At 58.3% G+C, this 22872-nt stretch overlaps 2 protein-coding genes across 2 annotated transcripts in view; one reads left to right on the top strand and one right to left on the bottom strand.

The window, feature by feature from the left end:
• Positions 1-505: 505 nt before the first annotated feature.
• On the top strand, positions 506-21358 carry NR5A1 (nuclear receptor subfamily 5 group A member 1). Its single transcript, XM_022577961.2, has 6 exons — positions 506-1022; positions 1165-1306; positions 3368-3993; positions 11419-11538; positions 13480-13627; positions 21111-21358. Exons 1-6 carry the CDS (start codon positions 921-923, stop codon positions 21356-21358), a joined length of 1386 nt encoding a protein of 461 aa, XP_022433669.1. The 5' UTR covers positions 506-920.
• ADGRD2 (adhesion G protein-coupled receptor D2) overlaps positions 17685-22872 on the bottom strand; it is a 35629-nt gene continuing 30441 nt past the window's right edge. Inside the window, 1 exon segment of the mRNA XM_089913738.1 lies at positions 17685-18218. Within this exon segment, the coding sequence (XP_089769864.1) occupies positions 18047-18218 (172 nt within the window). The 3' untranslated portion in view covers positions 17685-18046.

The raw sequence follows: 22872 nt of genomic DNA, 5'->3' as shown, positions 1-22872 counted from the left end.
CCGTCCCCGACCCCCTGGCCGGCCGCCTCCGTCTCTCCAGGTTTTCTCTCAGTGTCTCTGTCACTCTCTCTGCCTGGGTATCTCCCAGATTTCTCTTGTCTCTCCGGTGTCTCGGTCTGTCTCTCGTCTATCACTGTGTCTCTGGCCTTGCGGTTGTCTCTCTCAGGTTTTCTCTTTGGGCCTCTGTCTGACAGTGTCTCTGATCTCTCTATCTCTCTCTTTCGTTCTCTCTCTCCACCCGCCCTCCACTCTCTACCATCTCCCTAGCTCTCCGTCGTTCTCATCTCCCCCAGGTTTTCTCTGACTGGGCATCAATGTTTCTCTGTCACTCTCGGATTTTCGTTGTCTCTGTCGCCCCGGGGAGCTCTCTCCGTTAAGCAGCGTCTGTCGGTGTCTCTCGCTCTCTTTTCTGCCCATCTCTCGGTCTCTCTCAGACTCTGCCTCTGTCTCCCTCGTCCCTGTCCGATCCCCAGAACGCTTGGGTCCCACTCCGACCGGGTTCGTTGGCATCTCCCCGGCGGGCGAGACAATCTCGTTTTCTCAGAATCGGGGTTTTGTTCTCAAACGAACGAATCCGGATCAAAGCGCATTTAATCCGAGAGTCCCAGATTGGACGCGGCGGGGGGCCGCTCAGGAGGAGCCGCTGGGAGGGTTGGGGAGCGCACGGGGCGGAAGTGTGGGGACTGGGTCAGCAAGGGCCCGGCAGGGGAGCTGCTCCAGGCACACGTGCTGCGTGCTGCTCAGGGCGCTCTAATGGGTGGCCTGCAACGGGCGCCCTCGACCACTGGGCGCTGCGGAAGGCACCCTGGGGCGCGCGGCCGCGGTGGTGCAGGACACGCCGGACCCAGGTCCGCGGCGCTGCCAGTCGCAGTCCTGCCCGCGATGAGCCTCTCCTCCCTCCACAGGCGGACGCCGCGGGCATGGACTATTCGTACGACGAGGACCTGGACGAGCTGTGCCCCGTCTGTGGGGACAAGGTGTCCGGCTACCACTACGGGCTGCTCACATGCGAGAGTTGCAAGGTGAGCGGGCACCTGGCCGGCAAGGGACCGGCGTGGAAGGCTGGCGAGCAGCCGGCGGGAAGCGGCGGAAAGCCCTGCTGGGAAGTGCAGGGAAGGCGAGACGGGGCCTGTCCCCTCCCGCGCTGACTCCCCTCTCCCCCAGGGCTTCTTCAAGCGCACGGTGCAGAACAACAAGCACTACACGTGCACCGAGAGCCAGAGCTGCAAGATCGACAAGACGCAGCGCAAGCGCTGTCCCTTCTGCCGCTTCCAGAAGTGCCTGACAGTGGGGATGCGCCTGGAAGGTGCGCACGCTGCGCCTCCTACCCCTGACCTCTGATGGCGAGGGGGCAGGGGGTGGGGGTGGGAGAAGGGGTGAGGGGAGGGTACCATAGGTCTTCTCAAAGTTTCTGGGGCCAGGCGATTAGCCCCTCATGTGACATTAGGGCCCTGATCTCTATGGGGGAGGGGTGAGAACTGATGTCGGTCTGGGTGAAGGGATGCATGCAGGACCAGCCTGGGATGGCTTGAGAAGTATCTAAAAGTGAATCCCAGAGAGATGACCCTCTCCCCAGCCCTTGCAGGCGGGGCAGCACAGGGCAGAGCCCCACAGAGCGCCTCCCTCTGCCAGGAGTTCTGTCACACCCCCACTGACATCTCATACCAGCCAGAGACAAGGTTTTCAATGCCTTTACTGGAGTTCAAGTCCCAGTGCCACCGCTTACGGGCTGGGTGACATTGGGCAAGTTCCTTAACCTCTCTGAGCTGCAGACTCCCCATCTGAAAGATGGACCTAAGAGTAGTGCCTTCCTCCTTGAGTTAGTGAGAGAATTGTATGAAAAGCTCCTAGCATGGGCCTGGAATGTAGAAAATGCTCAACAGGTTAGCTATTACTGTTATTCTTATTTATGTTATTATCTGTCCAGCATCACTGTGCAGCCTGCACTCACTCAGACCACCCATCTGTTCATCTGTCCATCCATCCACAAGATTCACTCAGTTATTCACTCAGCAGGTTCTTAGCCAGGCCCTAGAGGGCTGGGTAATGGAGAGCAATTGCCCCCAGAGAACCCAGGCCCATCCTTGTCTCCCCACCCCCACCACAAACTCTCTGTGCGGAGGGGAGGAAAAACGTTTTAGCAGGAAAAACTCAAACTCTTTGAGGGTGGACAGTCATAGGCTTCCACCCCGCTGGCCCCAGCCGGGCTGTGTGCCGAGCAGGCAGCTGTTGGTTAAAGTTTTTAAACAAAGTAGAAGGCCCCTGGTGGCTCTGAGAGCCGCAGGCCCAAGTCCTGTCACCTAGAGGAAGGGCCCCTGATGGAAGGGGGATATCCTGTCCTGTCCCAAGAGCCCATGTGCCCAGCACCAGGTCCTGAGGGGCTCAGAAGAACTGGTTGTTGTGAGCCACAGAAACCCCTCGCGGGGCCTGAGGGAGTGGAGCAGGGCTGCCCACCCCCATGGCAGGAAGATTGGCTGCATGGGCCCCGGAGACACATCCCTTGCTGAGCACCGCCCTCTCCCTCCTCCTCTCTCCCTTCTCCTGGAGCCCAGGGTGGGGTCCTGTCTGAGCAGGGGCTGGGGCCACACTTCGGCTGCAGAGACACACCTGTTGGGTCCGGCTGGTGACATATTCTTGGCCAGGTGGAGGGACATCTGGTCAGCAAGGGAGGTCCCTTCCCACCAGCATAGAGCCCCAGTCAGCCCTAAACTCAGCTTCAGATTTGAAGGCAGTGGCAGAAACCCGAGTCATTTCGCAGCAGGGCTTCAACAGAGTCAGGCAGTCAGTCAAGAAGCAGCTGGACACTGGGGACCCACCTGTGAACAAGGCTGACCAGAGCCCACTTCCTGTCACCATCTCAGGCCCTATGCTGGGCACCTGAACCCACTGCTGAACCCCCAGAAGCTCTCAGCCTGGGTCCATGGTACGATAGCACTCAGCAGGACGAGAGTGGGCAAGAGACAGGACATCCGGGGCAAGAACAGTGGCTGCTGCCTGGGTGAATCCAGGAACACTCCGGGTGTTTAGTAGGCATGAGAGAAGGAATGGGTTTGAGGCAGAAGGAATACCAAAGGCAGGGTGGAGGAAGTGCCAAGCAGAGGAGCAGAGAGATAGTAAGGTGGAGTGGAAAGAACACAGGGTCTCGTGAGGGGGGGTGGGGGCATGATGGAGAGGTGAACAGGGCCTTGAACCCTGGGTTAGGGAGATTGACTTCCTCTGAACGCCAGGTTAAGGGCACTGGAGGAGCCATGAGAGGTATTGAGCTGGAGAGTGACCCAGTCGGATCGGTTTGGGGAAGAACTGTGAGTGGGGTGGTATGGCGGGTGGCCTGGAGGCGGTGAGCCTGCCCCTCTGCCTCTGCCCACAGCCGTGCGCGCTGACCGCATGCGGGGCGGCCGGAACAAGTTTGGACCCATGTACAAGCGGGACCGGGCCCTGAAGCAACAGAAGAAGGCACAGATTCGAGCCAATGGCTTCAAGCTGGAGACAGGCCCCCCAGTGGGGGTGCCCCCGCCACCCCCTCCCCCGCCGGACTACATGCTGCCCCCTGGCCTGCATGCACCTGAGCCCAAGGGCCTGGCCTCTGGTCCACCTGCTGGGCCACTGGGCGACTTTGGGGCCCCAGCGCTGCCTATGGCTGTGCCCAGCGCCCACGGGCCACTGGCTGGCTACCTCTATCCTGCCTTTCCTGGCCGCGCCATCAAGTCTGAGTACCCGGAGCCCTACGGCAGCCCCCCACAGCCCGGGCTGCACTATGGCTACCCAGAGCCCTTCTCCGGAGGGCCTGGTGTGCCCGAGCTCATCCTGCAGCTGCTGCAGCTGGAGCCAGACGAGGACCAGGTACGAGCGCGCATCGTGGGCTGCCTGCAGGAACCGGCCAAAGGCCGCCCCGACCAGCCTGCACCCTTCAGCCTCCTGTGCAGGATGGCTGACCAGACCTTCATCTCCATCGTGGACTGGGCACGCAGGTGCATGGTCTTCAAGGAGCTGGAGGTGAGTCCCTCCTCCCACCTGGCTGGCCGCTGGTTCTGGGGTGTCCCCTCAGCTGACCAAGTCTCAGCCTTGGCCACCCCTTGGGTGGGGCTCTCCTGCCCACTGGCTTCAGGCCATGTCTGGGGACAGGGAGGCCACCCTGGGGACATGAGGAGTGTTTCTGGTCCATCACAGCCTTCCTTGTCCCTGTCCCACCTCCTCACGCACCCTCCCTCTTTCTCCTCTGTTCCCTGAGTGTCTATCTCTCACGGCCTCTGGTTCTTTTACCTCTGCCTCTGTCTCTTTCTGTTGTCTCTCTCCCTGGTGTGCTATATCTCTGCTTCCCTGTCTCTCTCTAGTCCCTTCAATCTTTGTCTCTTTCTCTCCCAGTCTGAGTCTCTGTCGACATTTATCTTTCTTTCTCTGAGACCCTGGGCTCTCGCAAAGGACTAGCTCAGTCCTTGGGAGGCTGTCTCTGGTTGCCCCAGCTCAATGTCAGGAAGAGGGTCCAAGCCATCCTGCCCTCTCATTTGGAGAGGCCACCACTCCCTGCTAGCCTCAGATATCACAGAAGGGGTCTTAGTATCTCACAGTTTGGGATGCTTCTCCTTCCCAGCTAAGGTGAAAGATCTTACTGTCCCTGCATCTCTCATGCACGATGGTTAGTCCCACGTGTAAATGTATGTGTCTGTGTGTGCAGGGAGTACTAGGTGGGAGGGTAAGTGGGGGATTGCAGGGCCCGCCCCTCTTCTTCCAAATGCCTCGGCTGCAAGGCCTTCCATTGCCCTGGGTTGAGGTACCTGCGACTAAAGTCAGCAGGAAAGCAGCAGCAGAAACTAAGGCCAGACAAGGAAGAACTTCCCAATCACCCTGCCTAGTGGTTTGAAGCACCCGAAGACTGGGAGCTGCCCCTCTAGTGCCCTGGCTCCCTATGATCAGGGTTTCTGCCAACTTCAGAGGCCCCCCTCCCCCAAGCCTGGCCAAGCCCATCCTCCCTGGCCTAGATGGAGACATGATAGGCCTTTAGTTCAGGCCTATTGATGTTTGCCTTTCCCAGGTCAGTCCCCTTGGCTGTTCTGGGACTGGGTGTAAACAGGGCCTGTTGCCCTCCCTGCTGGGGCCACTGCAGCCTTGAGCAGCATTGTCAGTGCTGACGCCACTCAGGCCTGGGATTCCTCCAGGGGCATGTGGCCGGATGGGCCAGGGGTACTGTCTGCAGGGGCTGGGCTGGGCATGGGGGTCAGGGGGGATAAGATGAAGCCTGGGCACTGTGAACCCTCGAGGTATCGTGGAGCTGGGCGCCTGGGTTGCTCTGCGGCCCAGAGCAACCAAGCATTGGCCGTAATGCCTTCTGCTTCTACTGTGGGGGGCCTGTCGTGGCTGAGGTCTGGGGTTGTGCCGGCTGTCTGTCATGGGGTGGGACTTCTCACCCCTGCCCCCTCTCTAGGCTGACCTCATGGGTAGAACAAGAGGCAGGGCCTCAAACAATCCCATCTGCCTTCCACTCGTGGCTGGAGGCCCTGGTCGGGGAGGAGGATCCCAAGACCCTTCGGTTGGTTGCCAGCTTTCCCCCCAGGCTTCCCATGAGCCCCCAGTGCAGAGGGGAAGAGGAGCAGAGCATTCCTGGCCTTCCAGAATCCTGGATCCAGGGGCAGGGCACTTCCTCTGACCGCCTTCCTGGTCTCTCGGGGTTTTTCACGCAGGATGGGAAGGGCTTTTGTCCAAGCTTAGCTGAGTGTTTTTTCCTGCTTCTGGTTTCTCTGTGGTCCAAACCTTCCTGCTTCCCCTTCCCAGAGTCTCTGAATCAAGCCCAGGAATATGAACCATCGTTACCAGCCTCTGTAAAGGAGCCTTGCAGATAAGTACCAGCCCAGCCCTTAGAGGGCCTCTCATCAGCCATGTGGAGCTTCTTTCCCACTGGTCCAATAAGCCCTGGGCTGATGTCTATTTGCAAAGCCAGAGTTAGGGAAGCAGAAAAGTGTGAGGGGAGCTGAGTGACTGTTCTCTCTCTTTTAAAAAAAATATTTATTTATTTATTTGGTTACAGCAGGTCGTAGTTGCAGCACGTGGGCTCTTTAGTTGTGGCATGCGAACTCTTAGTTGTGGCGTGCATGTAGGATCTAGTTCCCTGACCAGGGATTGAACCCGGGCCCCCTGTGTTGGGAGCATGGAGTCCTATTCACTGTGCCACCAGGGAAGTCCCTGTTCTCTCTCTCTCTTTTTTTTTTTTTTGCGGTACACGGGCCTCTCACTGCCGTGGCCTCTCCCGCCGCGGAGCACAGGCTCCGGACGCGCAGGCTCAGCAGCCATGGCCCACGGGCCCAGCCGCTTCATGGCATGTGGGATCCTCCCGGACCGGGGCACGAACCTGCGTCCCCTGCATCGGCAGGCGGACTCTCAACCACTGCGCCACCAGGGAAGCCCCCTGTTCTCTCTTTTGACTGACCATTCATTCCTCGCCTCCGGGCAGGACACAGCAGACAGCAGAGGGGGGGTCCCTAGCTCTGAGAGTGGGGCAGCCCTTGGCCTGTGCATAGGGACACTGAAATGAATTGGACCCAGGAGGTTGCCAGGCTAGAGAAAGAGACAGACATGCACATAGGTAATGCCAACACAGGGTGCCTGGGGCTCTGACAGCAGTAGAAAGGGGCCAAGGGACGCCAGCAGGAGAGTAAATGGCTCTGTGTTAGAAAGTCAGGGAAGGTTTCTTTGATCGTGCAGATCAAAGGTGCACTCTCCAGAAAGCAGTCTGAGAAGGTTAAGGGCATTCCGGGAAAGGGGACAGCAGAAGACCCAGAAGTGTGAAAAGATACCATGTGTCAGGGAGTCCCAGGTGGTCCTATGAGGCAGGGCTGGAGAGGCAGGCAGGGTCGGAAGCAGAGCTTGGAGCAGGAGTAGGTCCTGTGGCGGTGGGTGATGGACAGCCTGCCTGGGAAGCTCTCCCCAGAGGCTTGCTCACCCTCTGTGATGCTGATGATGTCTTGCTGTCCGGGGGAAAGACTGGGGTCTTTGCTGAGCTGACATTGGGGCTCCAGATGCCCTTTTGGGGTTGTCCTCCTCCAGCCTCTTTCCCAGCTTGGATGTCCCTCTGCCTCCAATTTTTTTGGGGGAGGTGGGGCAGGCCGTGTGGCATGTGGGATCCTAGTTCCCTGACCAGGGATCAAACCTGTGTCCCCTGCAGTGGAAGTGCAGAGTCTTAACCACTGGACCGCCAGGGAAGTCCCTCTGTCTCCATTTTTCCACCTCATGCAATCACGGTGTGTTAGATCTGACATGGTACAGAGGTTAGTAACATACACCAGAATCAGAGAGGCCCGTGTTCAAGTTCCATATCTGCCACTTATCTGGTGCGTGACTTTGGGCAAGTGACTTTACTCCTCTGGGCCTCAGTTGTCCCTATCTGTAAAAAAGGGGGAGTTGAAATAGTAGCCACCTCATAGGGTTGTTGGAAGGGCTTAGTGAGCTAGGGCAGGTAAAGAATTTAGCACAGGGTGCAGCGCCCAGAAAGTGTTCAGTGAGTGGGGGCAGTGGCTCCCTCCCTCGCTGGGCCCCTCTGCCGGGGTACCATTGAATCTAACCTTGCAGGTGGTAGACAGGCCTGGCCAGGAAGAAGGAGAAAGGATACATCGTGTCCACACTCCTCTGAGCACTAGAGCTCTGGGAGAAGACGGGGGCCCACCTTGCCCTGGTCTTCCAAAGCAGCTTCATACCTGCAAGGTAGCAGATACTCACCTGTACATACTGCTCAGTGGGGGCAGGGTGTAGGCCCAGGCAGGCAGCCTCTCTGGACAGTCCCCGGGAAGGACAGCTGGGAGGATGCAAGATAGGAATCAGGGAGGTGGAGGCGAGGGCCAAGAGTGCCTAATGACCCATCTTGACATCAGTTCACCCTTGACATCCAGCTCCGAGGCCCCCGATCGGCAACAGATTTAACTGCTTAGATATATGGTTTCATTTAAGTGGCAGTAACTCTGTCAGTCCTGGACTGACAAATGACAGCCCGCCAACCACTCAGCCGGGAGAGCGCCGTGGCCAGCCCGCGGCTTGTCAGCCACTGGAGAATTACAGAGCCCACTGGCCTTCGACCGCCAGACTGATCAGACCCCAGGGGGCTCCGGAGGGGGGCCTGCTGGGAAGGAGGTCATCTCGGCACGCATAAATACCCCATCTCCGAGGCAGGCTGCAAAGTGTCAAGGCTCCAGGAAGATTTGTGGCAGACCGGCAGGAGGGGTGGGCGGCTGGTGGGCCCAGCAGACAGGCCAGGCTGATGAGGGACCCCAGGGCCGGGACTGCACATGTCCTTGTTCCCGGGGTGGCAGGGTGGACTGAGGGTAGAGGAAGAACCTTTTGCTTAGGGAAAAGCCCACGGAAGGTGAAAACCAACCCTCTTTGGTTAAGTGAGCCTCTTAGCCACCTGCTTTCCCATGGAGAGGGGCTGGCAGCTAGGGCCCTCTGGTTTTCTTTTAAATAAAAAGGGGAGCGTGTGTGTGTGTGTGTGTGTGTGTGTGTGTGTGTGTGTGTGTGTGTATGTGTGTGTGTGTGTGTGTTCATCTGTGTGGGGAGTGTTTGGAGTTTGGTGTCTTTATGTGTCCATCTAGGGGAAGAGCTAGTAAAGAGTCTGGAAGCACGATTGCTTGGCTGGTGGGGAGGGGAACCCGGGCCAGGGCAGAGTCCCCAGAATAGCTGACCATGGGTTCCCAGAACCCTTCACGACTGACACCGCTGTGCTCATATATTTTCTCTAACCAAAAGAGGGAGGATTTATTTTTTTCCATTTCTCAGAATAGGAAATCAGGGCCGGAGAGTGTGTGTGGCTAAGCGGGAATCAGAGGGCACAGGGCACCAAAGCCCAGCCACCGTAGTGCATCTCTCTGCCCTGCACCCCTATCAGCCCCGTGGGCAGGGCTGCCCCCACTCCCGGGGTCTGAGGTCTGGGTACAGAGTCTGCTCCCAGGGCTTGGCCAGCCGGGTCACTGTGACCCCTTCTGCTTTCTGCCCAAAGCTCAGTCAGCTTATCTCCTAATTCTCCCCCTTATCTCTTGCGCTTCCACCTCCCCACCCCCTGTTCCTTTAATTCAGGCACAAGGGTGTCTGCTCCCTAGGGCCCCAATAGGTGGGGAGCAGAACCCAACCCTGCACGTCCTCCCTCTCCCAGTGCGACTGGCAGCCCCACCCTCCCCAAGACCCCCTCCCAGTGGGCCAGTGCGACTCCTGGACCAGGCACCTCCGGCTTGGGCTCCAGGAGTGCCAGCCCCCCCGCCCCCCAAGAAGAGCAGCCCAGGCGGGTGGTCTGTGCAGAGCCCAGCTCCCTGCGGTTACCTGAGGGGAGCCTCTGCTTCCTTATCTGTAGTGGGCAGGGGTGAGGAGTCCCAGGCGTGCTGGGAACAGGGCCTGGTCTAGGCGCTCACTGAGCCTTGCCTCCCTCCTTGGAAGCTGTGATGGGGAGGCTCTCTGGGGACCGGCCACTTCCTGAGGCATGATAAGGCGATACGGCGAGGTGTCTTTGCGGTGCATCCTTGCCCGGTTCTCAGTCTCTCCCGGCCCCTCCCATCCAGGGCTACCTGTGGCTGAGCCTCCGTCCTCCTGGCTGGGCTTCCTGTTCTGACAGTAATGGGGCTCTAGGGTGGACCTTCTGCTGGGAGATGGAGGGGAAGGTATGGGTTCTTGACACGGAGGGGAGGGGAGGAGGGGAGGGTGGGAGGCTGGGGACTCAGAGCAGGATAGAGACAGACCCTTCCTCTTGTTCTCAGCCACACAGGCTGGGGAAGGGCTGAGCAGGCGAGGCCTGGAGGAAGCCTGACTGTGTGTCCAGCTGCTCACTTTGCTCTTTATCCACTTTTCTCTCCCATTGTCTGTCTGAGAACAGGCTCCAGGGCCACTCCCAGGAGAGGAGCAGAGCAGAGGGGAGCGGGGGGGCTTCTAGCCCCCGAGAAGAGAGAGCTGTTGGTTAGGCCTGGGCCAGTTCCTTTTCAGGCCAGGGGCTGCCTGGGCTACTCTGGTCTCCAGGTTGGGGGTTGTTCCTCCCAGAGCCCACAGGTGTCAGGGAAGACAGAGGCATGAATGGTGCCATCAGATGTTGCAGGTGCCATGTCCAGAGGATGGGGAGAGCTTCATGGGTGAGGTAGTGAGCCTGCCGTGAGCTCTAGGGTGGCAAGGGTGGATCTTCCTGCACACCTAGTGCCAAGAGCAGAGATGAACTAGACAGAGCTGTGTGACCTTGGGTAAGTTACTTGACCTCTCTGAGCTCAGTGTCCTCTCTCCATGGATTGGGGATAACATTAGTACCAACTACAAAGGCTTGTGGAGCTGCAGCGCAGTGACTGTTAGCTATCGTGATTTGCATTCACTGTAGGGCATGGCCCAGGAAGGTGCCTGGGGGGTGCCCGTTGGGTCGATGGCAGCTGGCTGATGAGCCACGGATGCTGAAAGGGACTGGAGTCTGCACTGTATCCTCCTAGGATGACACGCTGCGCCCAGCGCAGTTCTGAACACCCAGAAGTGTTCAGTATTTGTCACTATGGAGAGTTGTGGACCGAGAATGCCAGCCATGATCCTGGCCTGGCTCTGCCTCTCTGTGACCCCAGGGGAGTCCCTTACCCTCACTGGGTGGCAGATTATTCACCTGCAGATAGGAGTTTAGGCCAGGAGATCCCCAGGGCCCTTCTGGCTCTGGCATCCCATGGTCCTGAGTCCCACTCGTCATTGTCATGAGGGTCTACTCTTGCCATGCTAGAATGTGGCGATCCCCCAGACTGGAGGATAGGCCCTGCCCTCACACTGAGCGCCCCTCAGTGCAGCCTGGGGATTCAGAATCGGCCCCGTGTGCCCTTCTCTTCCTGCTTCTGATGTAGACCGTTGCCAGCCACCTGCTCATTCCCTGGGCCGGACCTCCTCTCTTCCCATGAACTTCAGAGCTCTGCACAAGACTGCGAGGAAGCCCTCTGTTTTCTCTACATGGCTCCTTTTTGAGTGATTCAGGCTGCTAGAGATGTGACCACAGGACAAATGGGCACAAGGAAAAATTAATACTAATCTTCCCTTGCATTTAAAGGAATCCTTCACAAAGCACTTCTGTGGACATTATTATGTAACATTTATTGAGGGCTTAATATGTGCCAGACCACCTTCTAATACTTTGCCCACTTTCCAGATGAGAAAACTGAGGCCCAGAAAGGTTACAGAACTTGCTTAAGGTCATACAACTTGTAAGAGGCAGAGCTGGGGCCTGAGCACCTCCGTTGGACCCTCTTATTATTTTGCTAGACCCCTGCCACACTTTGATGAAGAAGACACATGGGTAAACTGGACACAGAGGTTGGGCAGCTTGCCCAGGTCACATACCCAGTTGAGCTGCTGAACTCAGAGCTGGGAGGAGGAGGGGCGAGGGGACGATCCCCAGCTGGACCGTGGCTGGATCTTGGACTCCTGTGTGCCTCTTCCTTGCAGGTGGCCGATCAGATGACACTACTGCAGAACTGCTGGAGTGAGCTGCTGGTGTTCGACCACATCTACCGTCAGATCCAACATGGCAAGGAGGGCAGCATCCTGCTGGTCACTGGGCAGGAGGTGACCAGACCCTACTGCGCTCTGTCCTGACCCCCCACCATGCACTTCCAGAATTCTGGGCCCAGAAGAGGTCCTAGGCCTCTCCAGGGCTGGCCCTGGGCACCACTGAATATCAGCCCTTTCCCCAGGTTCATGGGATACCCACCAGCCCGACTTCCCTCTGATCAGCCCTAGCTTTGACCTTGAGAGGAACCAGGCCCTGGGAGCCCTGCTCTGGGGGAAGCAGCTCAGGGATGTGGGGAGGGTCAGGGAGGCTCTTGGAGGACGTGATGGTGGCTCTGGGTAGTGAAAGAATAAATAAGGGCTGGTCGGGTAGTGACGGGGTGGAGGGGCAATCCCCACCTCCACACACGCAGAGGAGGTAGCACCGGCCAGGCTTAGAGAGGCAGGTTAGGGCTGCTGAGCTGCCGGGGGCTGCCGGTGTGCTGGGACATGGGTTTGCGGGGCAGGTGCCCTGTGGGGGCTGGGATGAGGTGAGAGATAAGGTTGGAGGTGTGGCTGGAGGCTGGGATGGGCAAGACATTGCAGGTTCTAAATCCTGAATGATAGATGGAAGGATGGCTGGCTGGTTGGCTGGCTGGCTGGCTGAATGGGTGGGCAAAGGGGTCTGGGCCCCAAAGAGCTCAGAGTCAGAATTTGGGCACTCTTAGAGCAGGGAATCAGGGGCACTAGGATGGGAAGCAGGTGGGGTGGCTCCTGGAATCAAGCAGGGAGCATCAGAAGAGTTTTAAGTGGGGAAGGACACAACGAGGTTGTATATGAGGAAGCGCATGGAGGGGGCAAGATGGGGGGTGAGGAGGAAATGAAGGCAGCCACCCGCTGCTCACAACACTGGGGACCTGGGAGGGCACAATTCAAGGAGGAGGGGAGAGGAGGTGTAGGGGAAATGGAGGGAAGTAGGGAGAAGGGAAGGGAGGTTGATGCCCAGGGTCTAGCCTGGTGGAGGGAGCATCACTCCTGGGGGGCGATACAGGAGGAGTGGGTTTCATAGGTGCTTGGGGAGAGAGATTGGAGACTAAGGCCCTGCTCCCACCCCCTACCTCCAACCCTTTGTCCTCATCCTCTGTTCCCACCTGGGTGTCTCAGGCCATCCAGGGCCAGCAGAATGCTGGTTGCAAGGGTGTAACTTTGAGGCCACCTGGGCGAGCACGTGAAAGAGTCTGAGGTGTGAGCGTCAGCTCCTGTCAACACATGGGTGGAAGTCTCTGAGGCTATGGGACAGTCCTGTGCGTGCGTGCGTGCGTGTGTGTGTGTGTGCTCCTGTATTTTATTGTGCAAACATCTCCACACATGTAAGTGGGTGGGTGTTGAGATCTGCCCGTCACCATGTCAGTGGGAACATATACACAGGCATGTGTCTGTCTGTGTTACCCTGTGATGTGACCCTACAAGGGTGTGTGTGTGTGTGTGTGTGTGTGTGTGTGTGTGTGTTCACGTCCTGAAGCAGGTGGACAAGGCTGTGAGTGTGTCCCTCCATGTGTGTGAACGTGAGCTGAGGTTTGGCCACATCTGCAGTCCAGGTGTCCATGTGTGGGCCCCGGGCGGTCATGTGGCCGCATCCACGCGGATCCAGGCACGGCTGCCCCGCCCCCCACCCAGTGCGACGTGGTGCTCACTGCAGACACCACACAAAACACAAAAGCTGCTTGTACCACTGGGCCTGGCGGCGGCTCTTTGTGCATGAAGGACCCTTCAGCTCTCCCTCTGCACACACCTGCCTGGTATCGGCTGTGCTGCGCGGGGGCCCTCAGCTCTGGGCAGGGCAGTGGGAGCAGAGCTGGGAGCCTTGGAGGGGTCCAGGGGCCTGAGGAGGTGCCGCGCCTCCCCCGCCCCACCTGGCTCAGCTCCAAGGCTGGGCACGCCTGACCCCCAGCTTCCGACCAGTGCCTCCTGTCCGCGGCCTCCCCTCGTGTCCCTGACCCCTGCCCTCTGCCCACCCAGGTGGAGCTGGCCATGGTGGCCGCCCAGGCAGGCTCCCTGCTTCACAGCCTGGTGCTTCGGGCTCAGGAGCTTGTGCTGCAGCTGCGCGCGCTGCAGCTGGACCGCCCGGAGTTCGTCTGCCTCAAGTTCCTCATCCTCTTCAGCCTCGGTGAGTGGCTGAGCGAGGCCTGGCCTGAGGGTGGGGGGCGGGCTGGCAAGGAGACCCTAAGGTGGGGCTGTCCGATGGGGGCCTCTCTTAGTGAATAAAGGGGACCTGGCCCAGGGCCTGCTTCCTCTCTGGGCCTGAGCTTCTTTGTCTGGAAGGACAGAAGGCCAGGATAATGTCTAAGACTTGCCCTTGATGGGACAAGGAACCCTCCTGAGGATGTGGTAGATCCCCAGCTGACAGCCCTAGAAAAGTGCTGACGGCACCCCAGAAAATGCCCTTATGATTTCAGGAGCTTCTGATCCCTGACTCCCATCCTGAGGTCCCTGTGTTTCCTAATTCCCCGCTTTAAGGGTCTCTGACTCTGAGCTCTTTGGGGCCCAGACCCCTTTGCCCATTCATTCATTCATTCACTCATTCAAAAAAGACCCCAGATCCCTGTCTTCAAGGAGTTGACCTTCTGCTGGGGAGAGACAATAAGCATAATATGATTGATTTGTAAAATGTATAGCCTGGGAGATTTCGGTAAGTGCTAGGGAGGAAAACAAAGCAGGGCAGGGGCAGAGGGCCAGCCCAGCCCGCCAGCTCGCCTGGCTCCCCAAGTGTCTGGTGTCTCTCTCCCTTTGCCCTCCTGACCCCAGCCCAGCCTGTGCCGCTCAGGTCTCCACCCTCCCTCTGAGCTCTCATCAGGTCAGCCTCCTTTAGTCCTCCTTCACCCAGCAAGCATGTCCAATGCCCTCCCTGTGCCCAGCAATGCTGCGTTCACAGAGGTTTTCCCTGCTCTCAGGCGGCTCCCAGTCTGGGAGAGGCCTCCAGCCAGTGCCATCAGGGCTGAGACAGAGAGATGGGGAACCCGGGACGGGGAGCAAGGGATCTGCCGGGAAGGCTTCCTGGAAGGACATCTGAGCAGGGTCCTGGAGGATGAGTAGGAGTTTGTTGGGGGGGGATAAATCTTTTAGCAGAGGTGTAGATGGGATGGAAGGTTGGAACAGAGGGGCGTGAATGCCTTGTCACCTGGGGAGGGGGCAGGATCGAGACGCTGTCTTTGTGGCAGATGGCATCACAGCCACAGTCTGGCAAGGGTGTTCCTGCTCAAGAGTGGGGGCAGCTGGGGAAGCAGCGGGTAAAACAAGCTGGGAGGGGGTGATCAGTGACGTACTGACTGGGGGAAGCCCTGTGTTCAGGCCGTGGCCGTGTGACTGGGTGCCTGGGCTGGGCCTCCTGACTCTGCTGGCGCAGCAGGTTGGTAGCTGGAGGGCGTATCGGCAAGGCTGCAGGGGTTGGTAGGGGTCGAGCATGCTCGGGGGTGAGGGCTGAATCTCGGGCAGCCGGTTAGGAGACTGAAGCCCTTGGCGGGGCCTCAGGGACCTGAGCCAGGCTGGCTCCAGCTGGGGAAGTCCCCTTCCTCCTCTGCCTGCAGTGGTACCCTCCTCCCAACCTCAGTTTCACCAGAGCCACGGATGTGTGTGGCTCGGGGTGTGCAGGCTCCAGGGGTCATGTGCGTGTTTGTGCCTTCGTTTTCGCCCATGTATAGACTGTGAACTTTTATGGGCTAGTGGGATTTTATGTGTCATGTGGTGTGAGCAATCTGTATATGGCTGAGTGGTGACTGTGGAGATGTGAGGGATTTGAGGGGCGTGCTTGGGACACATTGTATTGTAGTGTGGGTTCTGTGGTGGTTTGTGAGGTGACAGTTCTTGACCTGACCTTCGTCAAGAGGCCACTAGGAGGTCTTGGGGAGGGTGGGGCTGCCAGCCACCAGGTTCCTTGGCCAGGGCTCCATCTTGGTGCCCCCTGCAGAGCAGGGACCACATCTTGGCTCTCCAGACCACCCGGGGCCTGAGGCACATGCCTGCAGCCCTCAGCCCCTCTTCTTACAAAAGCCCCAGCGCTGGGGACTGCCAGGTCTGGCACAGCCTTGGCCTCCACCAGGTGATAAGTCCAGGATTCCTCCTTCTATGGGGTGTAGGGAGGACATCAAGGCTGAGCCCAGCCCTCCTCTTCTGGGTCCAGGCAAGGGGCTGTACTCAGAACCATGAGTGCACAGCCCCTCCTGCATGCCAACCTTCATCCTGTTTTCCAGAGGAGGCAGTTGGGGCCGGGAGACTGGGAGGGTCTACAGTGCTTGGCTGGAACAGGCTGGAGCGGGTGGGACGGAGGAGTGAGAGTGTGCACGTGTGTGTACACATGCGAGGCAGGGTGGAGCAGTGGTTAGGAAAGGGGACTAGCGACGGACCACCTGGATTCTAAATCTAGACTCTCTCTCTGCTTGTGGGCCCTTGAGCAAGTCACTCCCCTCTCTGAGCCTCTATTTCCCCATCTGTAAAATGACATCATAATCATCTTTAACCTGCTATGAGATTTAATGAGAAAATTCCCCAAACTGTTCAGTGCATGGCCTGGCCCCCCAGAGTATGCATCCGTATTGTTTCTATCATAGCCATCATTAAGTTCACGAGCAAATGAACAAGTTAGTGAATGAAGTGAAGGAAGGAACGAGTCTCTCTCTGTCTTTATTGCACACTGTGTGTCTGGCACAGTGCCTTGTCTTTGGGGACAGTGACCCTCAGGGTGGGGGCCAGAAACTCTAGTGGTATTGGGGCTGTGAGGGGAGAAGACCCGGGACCCAGGCCTGTCTGAGCTCGTAGGTGTGCAGTGAGAGGAGCCCAGGGGAGCCACAGGGGCCGCTGGCTGACAGGTTCCAGGTGTGGAGAGGAGACTGGGCAGTCCAGTGTGATCAGGGCTGGGCCAAAGAGGAGAAGACAACTATGCCTAGGATATCAGGGAAGTCTGCTTGGAGGAGGGGCCTCTGAGCTGGGCCTTGTAGTACGAGCAGGAGTGTTCTGGGTGAAACAAAGCAAGCAGCAGCAAGGGCATTCCAGACTGAAGGAACAGCTTGTGCACAGGGATGGGTGATCCTGAAAGTCTGGAAGTACCTGTGGGGCAGGGAGAGGGTGAGGAGGAGGCTGGAGAGGTGGGCAGGGGCCGAGTTGTGCAAGGCCTTGAATGCCAGGCCAGTACGCTGAACCTTCCCTTGGGGAGGATTTTCAGCAGGGAGAAACATGATCAAGTTTGCATTTTGGCAAGGTCCTTCCAACTGCAGCACGGGAAAAGGATGGCAGGTGGCAACCCAGAGCCCTGCAAGAGGCTAGACGTGGGGCTGGGGTGAAGTGGATAAATTTGGGCAAGACGAGGGGGAAGATTTGCCCAGAGTCGGGAAGGTGGGAGGGGGCTACTCCCATGATCCCACCCAGACCACCAGAGCTGGGTCCCCAAGGGAACTGGGGCGCAGAATGGGGTGGCCACTTGCCCCTTGTCCTCTAGCTGGCATGCTGGACATCACCCCGGGGCAGCGCGTCCCTGGGCTGCTTCAGCCTGAACTTGTGTGATGGCTGTCCCCCAACGCCTCCGCCCTTCCACCCGCTCGGCGCCTCCTTCTTGCCTGCCTCCACAGAAGGGTGCCATTTGGTGTCTAAATAGCCGGCTCAGGCAGGCGCGAAGGCAGGTAAGGAGGTTTAATTAAAATTAGTGCCTCTCTCCTGGCAATCACGGTGTTTATGAAGATGGGCCCGGCTGGCATTGTTCCGCAGAGGACTTAATCGAAGCTTAATGGATTGACCTAACATTCGATTTTCTGACTTGCATTGAGGCGGCGGCAGCAGCATTCCCTTAAGCGTTTGCAATTTACCCACTGCTCGTGCCAACAAAAGGCGGCCTGAATAGCAGCCCCACTCGAGGGGCCATTGTGCGCGGGGGCGCCTGCCTGAGTCACCGCTATTGGGACAACATTCTTTATGTCTCGCTGGAATGAAAGGATTATTCAAATATTCAATTAAACCGTGAAAAGGGGGCTTTTCTGAGAACCTGGGGGCCCCGGCTCCGCAGAGCTAGCGGGCTGCTCTCGGGGGTGGGGTTGCCATCTCCCAGCCCCCTCCTACCTCCCACCCCCCAGATTGCTGGGAGCTGAGCAGGCCCGGCTCCAGCCCACGGTGCCTCAAGGCCCAGAGCTGGGCAGATGAGGTCCAGTTCTTTGGTGCCCTGAGAGGCGGAGATTAATTTGCCCCCGTTTTTCAGATGATGGGAAACTGAGGCTCAGACTGGGGAAGGGACTTGCCCCGGGTCACCTAGCTGGTGGTGGAGCTGGGGTTTGAGCCCCTGACGCACGAAGGGGGCGTCTCCAGGTTTGTGTGTCTAAGGAAGGAAGGGTGTGGTATCCCGAGGGATGCTGGCTCTGTCACATCCAGCATCCCAGCGAATCTTCACGACAGTCCCTTTAGAGGCAGGCTGGGAGAAGGGGCGTGACTTGACCACGTTTCTCTCCAAGAGGGCGTCCAGAGTAACCTTCCTGGGGAAACCAAGGACCCCAGGCTTGGTGGCCCTTGGACAGGACTCCTGAGTTGGATGGAACATAAAGTCATCACGTCATCTAATCCCCCAGGAACCAGGGTCCAGGCTTGACCCCGCATCCAGGCCTGACCCCGCCTCTGCTTGCCCATAGTGCTTTGGAGCCAGAGAGATCTGGGTTTGAATCCCGGCTCTGGTGTCTGTTGTGTGCTCCAGGCCTGCCCCATTGTCGCTGTGCATGGAAGATGCCCTTTCCTGCCTGCCTGGGTGTCTGTGGGGATTAAGTGATGGCGGGGGTGGGGGCGGGGAAGGTGCAGCAGGTGCGGGGGAAACAGCTCTCCTGTCTTGTACTGTAGTGGCCAGGGCTCAATTAGTGACCGTGCTTCCCGCCCCCAGCCCTGTAGCCCACCTTGTGGGGGCAGTGGGGGTCTCCAGCCTCCTGAGAGCTGCAGGACCCGTAGAGCTGCTAGGAGGGGGGTGTCCCTGAAAGCTGTCCTTGTTCTGTACCTCCCCACCCTGCACTCCACCCTGCTGTCCCTGTCACACTGCTGCTGGGAACAGTAAATCCTGGTAAAGCCGAGGCTCTGGTTGGTCCTCCCCAGCCCCCTCCCACTCCTGCCTCTACTGCAGCATCTTATCCAGTCCTCCCCGCACCCTCAGCTGTTTCTTCTGGGCCCCTTTACTGCTGTGTGGCCTTGAGCTGGTCCCTACCCTTCTCTGGACCCCCAGCCTCCTTTTGTAAATTGTCAGAAGACAAGTAGGAGAACTGCCCTGGGGATGGTGGGGACTGAAGGTAGATTGGGTTGGAAAGAGATTGGGAAAGGGATGGGGCCAGTTAAGGACCTCTTGCCCCCAGGAGACGCTAGTTAGGTGGGGAGATTTCCCATGACCTTTGAGTGTTTTGGAGAGGGCCAGGCTAGGGAACAGGGCTGCTAGGTACAGTTGGAGAGGTTGTTTACTGAACAAGGGCACCTAGACAGGGGAAAGGTAGAGGCTGAAATCCAGCCTGCATGCCCCTCACCAAGCTGTCTTTCTGTGGACATGGGGGACCTTCTTTCTAATTGGCACAAGGTGCCTTGTGGGCTAATGGTGATCCTGCGGAGGCCAGGAAGAATATGACCCTGGCTCACTTACTGAATACGGTGAGGGGGATGGGGACCAGGATGGGGGGAGGCCCAGATCCTGCCATACGCCCTGGGTCCAGCTTGGGTTTCCCTAAATCCGACTTTGGACAACACAGGCCTCGGCGGGCATGCTGGGGGCGGCTGGGGATCAGGGTTGCCAGGAGCGTCCAGCCCTCCTGGCGCAGTGGGTGTTAAGAGGGATTAGAAGGGCCAAGGGCTGTGCATGCTGGGCTCCGGACTCCCCCGCAGCAGCAGGGCTGGGGGTGATGGGAACGCAGGGGAAGTGGATGGACGACCATCTTCTGAATCGCTGGATGATGCATCCCAGGCCTGGCGGGGCTCGGAGCGGGGGATGGGGACAGGTTCTGTGGATTCCTGTTGACTTTCAGCCCCTCGGCAGGGCACCAGCTGGAGATGCTGCCCAGGAGCTGAAAAAGGCCTGCAAGCAGCGATGAGGACTCCCGTGACAGGAAACTGGCCCTCCACGGGCACCCCTGGGGGCCAGGCACCTGTGCAGTGCCCTGGCACCCGAGCTCCCCCCGCTGCAAGGTGGGCATGGCCCCTTTCGTAGAGGAGGAAGGCCTTCAGGTCAGGAGAGGACAGGGCACAGGCCACCGATTCTAAATGGTGGGGCTGGGATTTGAACAACCATCCACTTCACGCTAAAGACACTTAATTTTTCTTTCTTCACTGGACCTCCAGGACAGGGGATGCATTCGTCACACTCCTCTGTCCCTGGTACAAATGATCACTGGTCCACGCGGAGCCACCCACCTGCCTCTCCCTCCCATCACCAACCGTCCCCTTTACGTTTAACTCGGTTCTTCTTCTTTGTCTCTGTTCTTAACGCAAGGTGCACGCTTTGTGTGCTAGTGTTTTTAATTTAAGTAGGTGGCTTTACCTTATAGATCTCATTCTGGACCTCCCTTTTTTGTCTTTTATCCTATTTTTTGTTTTTTTTTTCCACTCAGCCCCATGCTTTTAAAAGTCCGTCCATTTGCTCAGTACTGTGTCTGCTCCATTACTTCCGTCTACTGCACTGGACTCCCGGGAATGCAGCCACCACCTGGCCATCCAGGCCACCTCCCCATCACCGTAAATATTGTTGCAGTGAACGTCCACGGCCCCATGAGAAAATTTCCTTGGGGTACCAGAGCCTCTTGATTGGTCAGAGCATGGACCAAAGGAGTGCCTGTCACACTCTAGCACGGGGGATGGGACCCCTCCACACACAGTGCGCCTCTCTGGTGATGGTGCTGATGGGGGGTAGTGATGACGGTGGCGGAGTGGCAATGCTGATGGCGCCTACCCCGAGGATGATGGCAACAGGATGGTTTTGACCATGGGGCTGGGGATGGTGTTGTTCCTGGACATGGTGAGAGTAGGAGTAATAATAACACTAACACACTGAGTCTTATGAAGTGCCGGACACTGTTCCTCTGAGCACCCTCTACATATCGACTCCCTTAATTCTCACAACGATCTGGTGAAGTAGGCACTGCTGCCACCCTGTTTTGCAGATGAAGAAATTAAGAAGTTAAATAACGTGTCCAGGGATACACCTGGTGAGGCTGGTGATGGTCTTGGTGATGGCGGTGGGGTCGATGACGATGGCAGCAGTGGTGGTGACAGGTGCTTGCGGCTGGGTGGTCACGGTGGCCGTGCGTGTGATCACCGCAGGCCTGCTAGTGTCAGTGACTGCCGCTGATGGCGGTGTTCAACCGAGGTGGCGATGGTGATGGTGATCATGGTGGTGACGGGAATGACGGTGGTTTGATTGTTGATGGCAGCAGGGACCACGTGTGTGAAAACCGGGGATGCTGGTATCGGTGACTGATGCTGGTGGCAGCGTTCATCAACAACGGTAATGGCGCCATGGTGGTGACAGGGAGGTTGTGGTTCACTGTCGATGGTGGCAGTGCCCACGTCTTTGGTGGTCGTAGGGATGCTGGCGTTGCTGATGCCAGTGACGGTGTTGATGATGTGATGGGGCTGGTGAACGGCTCCTCCCTTTGCAGATGTGAAGTTCCTGAACAACCACAGCCTGGTGAAGGATGCTCAGGAGAAGGCCAACGCCGCCCTGCTCGATTACACCGTGCGCCACTACCCGCACTGCGGAGACAGGTTCCAGCAGCTGTTGCTGTGCCTGGCGGAGGTGCGGGCGCTGAGCGTGCAGGCCAAGGAATACCTGTACCGCAAGCACCTGGGCAACGAGGTGCCCCGGAACAACCTGCTCATCGAGATGCTGCAGGCCAAGCAGACCTGAGCCTGGGCCAGTGACGGCGGGGGGCGGGGGGGGAGGGGCCGCAGCACCCCTGTGGTCTCCAGATGGTTTATTTGATTATGCTGACCCAGGACCCCACCATGTAGGCCCCTGCCCCTGAGCTCTCTGAAGCCCTGCGTTTGGGAAGGTGGGCAGGGCCTGGCTGAGGTGGGGGGGTCTCCACTAACCACTGGCACTTGCCTGCCACTCAGAGTGCCCCAGGGAGGTGGCTGCTAACCACTCCCTCCCTCCCCCTGCTCCCAGCTGTCTGTCCTGGAGTCTGGTGCACAGTCCGAGGGAGGAGGTTCGGCTTCCCTGGTGGGCCTCAATGTCCCTTGAGTCAGAGGTCATCCCTTCCCCCTCTCCTGGAAACAGAGGCAGAGAGAAGTTGAGTGGACATCAACTCGGGTTGGGGGGGGGGGGAGGCGGGCGGGGAGAAGAGGATCTCCAGGACTCCCTCCCAGAGACCAGGAGGGAAGCCCTCTGTTTTGTAAACTAGGGATAACAGAGTTTGCAAAATTAGGCAAGGGACTGTTGGGCCCTAGAGGACACTGGGAGACTGGTTAGGACCCAAAGACCTCCTCCCTAAACCTTCTATCCCATCTGACGTCTGCAGGGGAGAATTTTGACATGTTATCTGCAAAGAATTTTGCTGCAATCATCTTTCTAACCCTCTCCCGGCAGAGGAGAAGTTTGGCACAATCAACGTTCTAGCCCCACCCACGGTTGGCCCTCCAGGCTGGTATTTATCTGCAAAGCTGTAGTCAAGAAGTTTTTTGTTTGTTTGTTTTCGTTTAATTTGTTTCTTAATTTAGATACTCCTTGAAAGGTGTGTATGTGGAGGGGCAGGGGACAGATTTGAGGTCTGAGGCTGGGACTGGGGATTAGCACCAAGACCAGCCCATGGATTCTTCCCAAACACCCTCATACCAAGTACCCCATGGGTGGTGCTGGGTCGTTATTTCTGAGCCCTCACTCCAATCCAGAGGAGAGCTTGCCCCCACCCCCACCCCCACCCCAGCCCACTAGAGGAACAGCAGCCTGGCCTGCGGGGGGCGCTCAGAGTCTGTGGGTGGGAATCCGGGTGATCGTGGGGAGGATGTATGGGTCTCCAGATCAGGGACATTGTTGATGAGCCGTCTTTCACTGGCCCTTCCCATTGGGTTCCTTACTGTACACCCTTGAAGCTGGGCCTCAACTCCTGTCCTGTGTCCTGAAAGACACTCTCCAGGGCCAGACACAGGGGAGGGGCCTCAGCTGTCCTCTGTCGCCGGGCTGGGCATCCAACTGTCTGTCCTGCTTTCACGTTGCCGTTGCAGCTTGCGCTGAGCTCGCCCAGCTGGAGATGACTGGGCATCCCCACCCCCGCCTTCGACCACCCTGTCTCGGTCCTCCCCCGTGAAACGTGTACCCCTGGCCAGGCTGGCGACTCCCAGCCCCCAAATGAGAAGTGCCCTTAAGGCCCCCACGGTGCCCGCAGCCCTGGAATAAATTTTGCAGTTAGTTTCCAGCTACCT

This window comes from Delphinapterus leucas, chromosome 6 (genome assembly GCF_059928025.1).
Source record: "Delphinapterus leucas isolate spDelLeu-1000000601 "Yukka" chromosome 6, BTC_Dleu_Yukka2, whole genome shotgun sequence".
Classification (NCBI taxonomy): Eukaryota; Metazoa; Chordata; class Mammalia; order Artiodactyla; family Monodontidae; genus Delphinapterus; species Delphinapterus leucas.
The sequence above is the reverse complement of the archived record's forward strand: the minus strand, read 5'-3'. Positions and strand labels throughout refer to the sequence as shown.